General features: G+C 46.6%; 1 protein-coding gene across 1 annotated transcript in view; it reads left to right on the top strand.

Annotated features, from left to right (window-relative positions):
• Nucleotides 1-2927: 2927 nt before the first annotated feature.
• SUPT5H (SPT5 homolog, DSIF elongation factor subunit) overlaps nucleotides 2928-10068 on the top strand; it is a 1344557-nt gene continuing 1337416 nt past the window's right edge. Inside the window, exon 1 of the mRNA XM_044069729.1 lies at nucleotides 2928-3025. Within this exon, the coding sequence (XP_043925664.1) occupies nucleotides 2928-3025 (98 nt within the window). The remainder of the gene's footprint in view (nucleotides 3026-10068) is intronic.

Here is a 10068-nt window from a genome sequence, read left to right as displayed (position 1 = left end):
GTACACAGACACCTCAGATCTAGGGTGGGGAGCAACTTTGGGGCACCTGAAAGTGCAGGGAGTGTGACCAGCACCATACAAGAAAGAGCACATCAATGTGAGAGAAATGAGGGCAATACTACTGGCCCTACAGGCCTTCTAAACCAGACTTCAACAGGGACCCCCTGAAGCTTTTTACAGACAGTACCACATTACTGTGGTATCTCAGCAAGTAAGGGGAAACCAAATCATGCTTGCTTTACAAACTAGCTCTCCTGGTGTGGGAACTGGCCTCCACCCAAGGAATGACTCTACAGGCAGTATACATACCTTCACAACAGAATTCCAAGGCAGACCCATCACTATGGCCCACGAATGGATGCTACACAAGGATGTCTTTCTGGACCTGGCCCACTGATGGGGGTACACCTTAAATAGATCAACAGGCAACATCCCTCTTTCTTCTACAACTTTACCAAACTACCATAACCACGGGCTATGGCAATGGATGCCTTTTCAATTTCTTGGAAGTGGCTGTTTTTCTATGCATTACCCCTTCCCTCTTGTTTAGAAGGCCCTGCTGTGAAGGTACAGCAGGACAGATCAAAAATCTTGCTGGTGACTCCCTATCAGCCAAGACAGCATTGGTTGCCTCTTCTCCTACAGTTATCCAAGGGCAGTAACCACAAGTTACCTCTGAGTGGACCTTCTCACACAGGACAAGGGAACCGAAATCCACCCACAGTAGCAATCTGTTAACCACACTCCTGTGGGTGATAGGATTTTGTTCCCATTCATACACCTTTATAATGAGGACGTGCTCACTGTCCTGCAGGAGACCAGGAAACCCAATACCAGGAGATCTTACCTATCCAAGTGAAAAAGATTCCCATATGGTGTCTCAAAAGCCAGTTGGACCCATTGCAAAGCGAGACTCCTCTAGTACTGACTTATCTGTGTGAACTTTTGCAGACAGGGTTAGCATTATTATCCATTAAGGCCCATTTGTCTGCCATTTCAGCATACCTCCCTTTGGACCCCCCCAGCTTCCAGATTGCCTGCAAAGCCCTTCCTTAAGGGGGCCCTTAATCTCAGGTGACCAAGGAAGCCCATTCCCTCTCCATGGGACCTGAACTATATTTTAGAGAAGCTAACGCTACCCCCTTTTGAGCCAGCATCCAAAGCTTCCCTAAAATGCTACACATGGAAGACTGTCCTCCTCATGGCCTTGACCTCAGCTAGAAGAGTGTCTGAGCTGTAAGCCTTCATGGTTATTCCACCCTTTCTTGTATTCCACACAGAGTAACCCTTAGAACTAACCCTTCATTCATGCCCAAGGTGGTTAATGACCTTTCTTTAAACCATACACCTGCCCACCTTCTTCCCCAATCCACAGGGAGACAGTGAGAGAGTGCTTCATTCATTGGATGTGCACAGACAACTCAGATTGTGTGTGCTCAAAACCAGACCAATCAGGCAGGTGTATCAACTGTTTCTCTTTTCACCCCAGTGCCTTAGGAAAAGCAGTATCTAAACAAATCATTTCTACATGGATTTCCAAAACTATTACCTTTTGCTACAAACATCATGGGAAATCCTTGCAAGGGAGTATTAAAGCACACTCCATCAGGGCAATGGCCTCCTGGAGCCTTCTTCAAGGGCTTGGACACCTCCACTATCCTTGAAGCTGCTACTTGGTCTTCTGTACACACCTTCACGAAGCATTACGTGGTAGACCAGATTTGTAGGTCTAGAGCTAGATTTGCCAGGGATATCCTTCATGGATTCTTGGAGAATTCTACTAGACCACCTCCCCCTTTACAGTGAGCTTTGGCACTCACCCATATGTACCGACTACTGCAACATGTGAATAGAAGGACATAGAAAAGTTGTGTAAAGTCGTACCATAACCATAGATGTCCTCCTCTTCCTTTTATTTCAATACCTTTGCCCTCCTTCCTAACCATCTTCTCTCATCTCCCAACCTGGGGTTTGGGGTGAGCATCGTGCCCACTAGTCACCCCCCCCTCACCCCCTGCTTCCATAGATCATAGATCAAGGCCATCATTTGTTAGTAGGGGCAGGTAGTGCACCACCTGTGGAACATTGAACTCTTGTACATCAAAGTCCTGAAGATGGCACCATTCAACACCTTTTTATAACACCGATGTCCTGAAGTCAGATAGCAAAGGATGTGTGCCAACTCTAGCATTCAGGCTGGCTGAGAGCTCCTGCATGGCAGGAAGCCCCAAGGCTCAGTACTGCAACATTGGTTTAGAACTATAGATGTCAGAGTAGGTTAGCTACACAGCTGTACTGTGCAACTTCAAATGTGATGGTTTAACAAAGATGCATTAAAAAAAAAGTGAGCACTTGCCAGCTGTTAGTAGTTCTGAGCATTAAAAATAAATCTACCTGTGTAAGTGTTAACGCATCAGAGTTTGCAGTCCCTGTCTGTTCTGCTTTTTTGGAGTAAGCCAGTCCATCCACTGCATAAGATGGTGGATGATTGTGTTACAGGAGCCGCTGATTACGTTGATCTTGTGATATCTCTAGCAGAGTATTGAAGATGAACTCGTGTGAAAGCTGTAATGCTTTGAGATGAAATGCACAAAGGAGCTGATATATGATTAAATGCATGTAGTCTGCATAGCATGGCTTTTTGCAGATTAAAAACTGTACCAGTAGCTCATTTCTGCTTATACAGTAATAGAACTAAAGCAAGATAGGTTGATAATAGTCTGGATAAGCGTGAAGTCTGTGAAATGGGTGTGTTACTTCATAAGCAAGAGTTGCATTATATTTTTTAGGGGAGAAACCATTATTGTTTTTTTTTAATTTTATTTATTTATTTTTTTGCAAGCGAGTTGTATTTTCAAAAAATGTGTCGAGTTACTGCATTGTAAGCTTATCCAGTCAGTTAACATAAAGTTTCAACACCGCTAAAAATGTATATACTGTCTTTCTTGCTCCTAGCTTCAAATATCGATAATACTGTATTGAATGAAGACCTCTCAGGAGCTCGGAGACTGGAGAATCTATGGAGGTGATGTCTTGCTTGTCAAAATATGTATATGTACTGAAATTTTTAAGGGTGATAGTATATAACATTACACTGCTTAAGTAGTGATTGAAGCATTTCAGGTAAGTATGTGGTGGTAATTTTTGGTGCTGGGTAATGGAGTTTAGTATGTACATAATGAACAGCTTGTGTAGTTTTTGGCTTTTAACTTTATGAACCATGTCATTCATTATATCTTCACTTCAAGTTTATTGTTGCAGTAACACAATGACAATTGCTTTTCATGTCTTTTGTTTTGGTTGTGAAATGGTTTCTGGGGTTAACAACATGGGCATGCAGTTTGAATACATATGTTGAAATAAGTTTCCTGCAGCTGAAGAGCATGTATGAGTAACTTTGGAAGGACTGCTGCTTTAGACTTTTGATGTTCTTATTCGTATGACTTACAAGAAGTTGACATCAGAAGCTTTGTGGCTAGAACACTTGTATTTTTTTAATGGGTCATTTCCATGTACCACCTTCGGCTTCATTTCAAGAATATATAAGGAATTCCACAGTAGAGACTTTGGTTTGGCTGGGTTTTTTTGCCTTTGTTTTTTTTTTCTGTGTGTCTTTTTACCTGTTGGTTTAGTTCTCATTTGGGATATTTAGTAGTCACCCTAATGTTGTGGGCATAAAGTTTGTTTATAAGCAGATGTTAAGTTGTCAATCTCGCCTTCATTCTTGCTTGATGGGTTCGGAGCTGATCCTCGGCTCCGACTCGGCACTTTGCTAAGCTCGAGAGTCACTTTTACCTGCTCGAGGCAGCCGCATATCCCATGATGCAAGGCGGTAAGTACCCAGATCTTGTTTGCCGCTTCGCTGATGAGGTCCTCCTTTTACCAGCTCCTGGTAAGTGTTTTATATTAAACTGTTTTTAGCCCCTTTTCACTTTTAATCTTATTATCTAACATTTTTAGTTTATATTAAGCCATTTTTTGACTAAAATTATCCTTCCTACTTTATTTTTTTAGTCAGGCCTTCTTCCCTCCCATCCCCCCCCCCCCTGTCAGGGTGTGTGTTGAGATTTTACTTTTTCAACTATAGTTTAGTTGTTTGTTTGGGACTGTGTGGTTCTGAGTTTGTCCACTATGTCCAAAGAGCAGAGGGTCTCAGGCTTTAAGAAGTGTGACTCGTGCTGTCAGAAGATGTCTCTGACAGACGGTCACACTTCTTGTTTATATTGCCTGGGACCTCTCCACCTGCAGGACTCCTGTGCGATTTGCCATTCCTTTAGCCAGAGAGTCCTGCAGGAGAGGAGAAATAAATTGATTTTAAGGGGTCGTCTTAAACCGGAGGGCTCTCCGGCTAAATCGGCTCCGAGCAAGACTTCAGAGTCTTCCAAGGCCCAGGCTTCTGTGTCCAAGCCTGCGGCCTCGGTTCGACTTCGAGTCGAGATCGCTCCGCTGGAGCCGATCCTGGTTTGCAAAAATCTTCGGCACCGATGGCTATCGGTGCCGATACTGTTTCAGTCACATTGGTGTCGGCTCCGACTGGCTCCGACCACCATGTGGCTCAGGCTTCGGTGTCGGCGCCGACCGGCTCCGACACCGTTACTGTTGTCTGTATCGGCTCCGGCTGGAGCCGATGCATCGAGACTTTCTGTCGGAGCCAAAAAGACCTCGGCTCCAACTGCATCTATGGTTTCTTCGGCTCCGATGGTTCCTTCGAGGAAGAGGTCCAGGTCCCCTTCCTTGGAACCGATACTCTCGGCTCCGGCCTCACCTCTCCTCTCGGAGCGGAGTCATCGGAGCCGATCATCTAGGTCATCCAGGCTTTCTGACCATGATTTAGAGAGGGTGGTCAGTAGATTATTGAAATCACAGGCACTGGCCCAGATGCTGCATAGTCCGTCTCAACAGACGACTATTAGTCCACACCCTCTTGAAGTTCCTCCTTCGACTCTACCTCAGAGTTTGGAGCTGGAGTCTTCGGGGATAGTTTCTGCTATGGCTGAGGGGCGGATTCCCCCCCTTCTGCACCCTCGGCATCTACTCATATCTCCTCTTCGAGACCTTCCTTAGAGGGATTCGGTGGTTGGGCTTCCCTGGTCTCCTCCGAGGGGGTGAGTGGCATCGGACCCTTGTCCGACCCCACTCTTCCCCTTGGAGCCTCGGCCTTGGTGAGCTCGGCTCCGACATCTGCCTTGGAGCCTTCCCTTTCGGTGGGCCCTGGAGTTCCGGTTTCTTTGGAACGGGTTCTCTCGGACCTCCCTGGGAGGGGGGCCTTAGAGGTGATGAAGAGTGTGCTCTCCACTGGGCTCAGCCAGCAGTCTATCCCCTTAGCTCCTCCCTCTACAGTGCCTGTCGATATCTCTGCCATCTCTCTTGCTCCCGGACCCAGAGATCCTCCGCCTCAGGTTTCCCCACTGGGAATAACCCCCTCTTCCGAGGATTCTCCTGATCAGTCAGGAGATCCTCCGCGCAAGAGGATTTGTAAGAGGAAACACCTAGACTCCCCTGAGTCTATCACTTCAGATACCGACTTAGATGAGTCGGAGGGATCCCCAAGATCCCCCTCTGAGGATGTCTCCTTTTCAGACATCCTAGAACTCCTAAAACAGAGGGGAAACTGGCCCTCCACAAATCCCTCTGAGGATGAGTCGGTATACCTAGAGGCGTTTGGATCTCGGCCCTCCATCTCCTGGGTGTCTCCGCCTTTCGACCCACTTATGGAGGTTATTGCTCGAAAGGCTTGGGCTGCTCCTGACTCTGTAGAGCCAGTTCCTAGGAGGCCATCTAAATTTATTACTGCCCCTTCGGAAAAGCAATTCCTTACGAAAGGTGTCCCTGCTGATGCCATGGTGGTGGCGGCTGCCACTAAGAAGGAACTTGCAGATCCTTCCGTACCTGTCCATCCTCCTAAAAAGGATTCTAGGACCATGGATAGGTATGGTAAGCAGATGTTCTCTTCAGCGACCTTTGCTATGCGCTCGCTGAACTACTTATGTCACTTCAGACTCCAAAGGGACATCCTTAAGGAACTAGGTGAAGTAGTACAGGATCCCACAGCTGCAGGGGCTCAAGAAAAAATTGCTTCGCAGCTAGGAATCCTTAATTCTATCGCTAACTCCTCCATGCGACTGATATCATATGCAGCAGATGGAGCGAGTAGAGCTGCAGGTACAGGGGTGGCTCTTAGACGCCAAGCCTGGATGCGGCTCTGTAATTTTGCAGATCCCTTTAAGGCGTCCTTCACAAATTCTCCCTTTGATGGGTCAGCTTTGTTTGGCCCTCAAGTGAAGGATACATTGACCAGGTGTGAACAGGATGGCAAGACTCTTTCTGCCGTAGGGGTCCATTTTTCCACCCCTTCTAGACCTTACCCTAAAGGACAGAAGGGTGGAAAGATGTGGTTCCGCAAATCCCAAGGAGTCATGCCGGATACACGTGGTCAGTTTACCCCTAGAGGCAGAGGGGGTAATAATAACAGACGCCGCTGTAGAGGCAGAGGGGGTCCACAGAACCAGGGAAGCAGAGAGCCTCTCTCTGACAAGCCCTTTCAGCATCCCTGAGATGTTGCCCGACTGTCCATCCTTGGAGGCAGTCGGGGGAAGACTATCGCTGTACCCAGAAGCCTGGCGTTCCCTCACTCAAGACAGATGGGTACAGTCGATCATATCCGAGGGTTACAAAATTCCTTTCGAGGAAAGTCCCTTCTCTCATTCAAATTCCCTTCCAGATGTACCACCCGGTCTAAGGGAAGTTGCAGAGTTAGAAGTATTAAAACTTCTACAAAAAGAGCCATTCAGCCAGTTACAATAGACCATTCAGAGCCGGAATCTACTCAAGATTCTTTTTGGTCCCCAAAAGACGGGAGACTGGAGACCAATATTGGATCTCAGCAGACTCAACAAGTCTGTGAGAAAGACAAGATTCGAATGGTCACACTTCAGTCAATTTTGCCCTTCCTAGAGAAGGACAACTGGATGTGCTCAATAGATCTTCAGGATGCATTATCACATAAAAATTCACAGATGCTCCAGAAGGTTTCTCCGCTTCGGCTGGAGTCCAGTCATTTCCAATTCAGAGCCCTGCCCTTTGGTCTCACTACAGCCCCCAGAGTGTTCACCAAATGTATGGCAGTGGTCACGGCTCACCTGAGACGTCAAGGATTCCAGGTGTTTCCGTATCTCGACGACTGGCTCCTTTCAGCCACCACCAGGCATCAACTTCTTCAAGCCAGGGATTACACAATAAATCTTTGCACTCAATTGGGAATTTCGATCAACTACGAAAAATCCTCCTTATTGCCCTGCCAGTCTATTACTTTCATAGGCGCAAACTTAAACACTGTTTGGATGTCAGCAACCCTCACAGACCAAAGAATCTCAGATATACAAAGTCACGTGAGGATCATCCTAGCCAGCAAAAAAGTACAAGCCAGAATGGTTCTAAAGGTGTTGGGCCTTATGGCTGCGGCCATTACCCTTCTTCCCCTGGCCCGCTTCTACATGCGCCATCTTCAGTGGATGTTGTTCACTCAGTGGTCTTACCAACAACTTCCAATGCGTCACCAAATACTGGTGACACAGATTTGCAGGAATCATCTTTCATGGTGGATTACTTCTCCCCAGATTCACCAAGGCAGACCCTTTGTATCCCTGGCCCCGGTAGCCACTGTCACTACGGACGCCTCCCTGATCGGGTGGGGGGGTCATTATCAGGGCAGGATGGTTCATGGGACGTGGCAACCGTTCGAATACCACCTGCACATAAATGTCCTAGAGATGAGAGCAGTGCTTTTAACGTTGCAAGCCCTCAACGACTTTCTTCCCTTGGGAACAATTGCAGTTCACACAGACAACATGTCTGTTGTATGGTATATCAACAAACAGGGCGGAACCAAGTCCTACCCCTTGTGTCGAGAAGCTCTCAGACTTTGGCAATGGGCGATCTCTTCTCATCGGTTTCTGATAGCAACGCATATCCCTGGGAAAACCAACATTTTAGCGGACAGATTGAGCAGAGCTATTCTCATGCCTCACTAGTGGTCTCTCAAACAATCTATAGTGGAGGAGATTTTTCTAGAATGGGGCCGCCCATGTTGCGATCTTTTTGCTACTCCCCAAAACAGCAAATGCCCAGACTTCTTTTCTCTCTTCCCACTGCCAGGCCATCCCCCCAGAGACGCTCTAACCCAGGATTGGCCCCAGGGACTTCTTTATGCCTTTCCTCCATTTCCGCTGATTCCACAAGTACTCCAGAAAGCCACCATTTTGAGAGCCAAAATGATTCTCATTGCTCCCTATTGGCCTCAACAAATTTGGTTCCCGTTCCTCCATCGTCACCTTTTGGTGCAGCCGTGGCATCTGGACCCAGTACCAGACCTTCTGATTCACCAATCGGGTCAGCTGCACCGGTCTATCCCTTCTCCCAACCTCACAGCATGGTTGCTCCACTTCCTTCCTTAGCCAGGCTTCCTATGATCTCTAATCCTGTTAGGGACATCATAGTAGCTTCCCTAAAATCCTATACTAGAAGGATTTATACCAGCAAATGGAAACGTTTTTCTTGTTGGGCAAAAGCTAAAAATATTGATCCCTTTACTGCTCCAGTTCAAGCAGTTTTGGATTTCTTAGCGGAAATCTTTCATGCGGGCTCTTCTTCTTCCATGGTCAAAGTTCAGTTGGCTGCTATCTCGAACTTTCATGTCGGGTTCGCAGATCACAACATTATGTCCCACAGGCTTTGTAGAGCCTTCTTAAAAGGAATCTTTCTCCTGAAACCTCCAGTCAGGAGTCCTCCTCCTCAATGGGACCTAAATTTAGTGCTGACATCCTTGATTCTTCCTCCCTTCGAGCCAGCTGTTTCATGTTCCCTGAAATTTCTTTCATGGAAAACACTCTTCCTGGTTGCTATTACTGCTAGGAGAGTGTCTGAACTTCATGCTCTCTGTTCGTCCCCTTATTTGGTCTTCCACAAAGACAGGGTATCCTTGAGAACTAATCCGACCTTTTCCTAAGGTCACCTCAAAGAGTAATTTGAATCAGTCTATTGACCTTCCTGTATTTTTCCCAAATTACTCAAACAGATCGGATTAAATTATCTTGATGTTCACCGCCAACTCAGATATTATTTGGACAGAACAAAACAATTCAGGAAATCCGATCAGCTCTTTATTTCTTATGCTGATAACAAAAAAGGCCTTCCTGTCTCAAAAGTGACCTTATCTAGATGGCTTTCTTCTGTCATCTCTGAAATCTATCAGCTCAGGGGAAAACAGCTGTGCTCGAAACCTAAAGCGCATTCAACCAGAAGCTTAGCCACTTCCACAGCCTTTCAGGCTAGACTTCCATTAGACACTATTTGTGCAGCAGCCACTTGGGCCACTCCTCATACCTTTGTTTCTCATTACAAATTGGATTTAGCCTCCAGGGATAGAGCCAGTTTTGGCTCTACAGTTCTCAAGAGTCTGTTCCATTGAGCCACCCAGGATAGAGGTGCTAGGGATGCGGTCCCATCAAGCAAGAATGAAGGCGAGATTGACAACTTAACATTGAGAAGTTATGTACCTACCATATAACGTTCCGTGTTAGTTGTCTTCTCTCGCCTTCTTTCTTGCGACCTTCCCCCTGGCCTGGACAGACCTTTTTCTCCCTACATGGAAGAATGCTTCTTAAGACCATACAGTTCTGGTCTTCCTAACCCATCCTTCAAGCTTTTTCTCTGCCTTCTTTCTTCCTTTTGGGAAGTTTTTTATGCTAGGTGTTATTGCCTATAGACAACAAACGAGATCTGGGTACTTACCGCCTTGCATCATGGGATATGGGGCTGCCTCGAGCTGGTAAAAGTGACTTTCGAGCTTAGCAAAGTGCCGAGTCGGAGCCGAGGATCGGCTCCGAACCCATCAAGCAAGAAAGAAGGCGAGAGAAGACAACTAACATGGAACGTTATGGTAGGTACATAACTTCTCATTTGTTTTCAGAGTTGCCAATTTTTCCACTTAAGCTAATACGAGTGAGCCCACATGAAAGGTGAAATGTCATGTTTACAGCTAGTGGGGTATGGCTTTATTGGTCTGAATGC

This window comes from Protopterus annectens, chromosome 4.part0 (genome assembly GCF_019279795.1).
Source record: "Protopterus annectens isolate FY-2018-M chromosome 4.part0, PAN1.0, whole genome shotgun sequence".
Lineage (NCBI taxonomy): Eukaryota > Metazoa > Chordata > Ceratodontiformes > Protopteridae > Protopterus > Protopterus annectens.
The sequence above is the reverse complement of the archived record's forward strand: the minus strand, read 5'-3'. Positions and strand labels throughout refer to the sequence as shown.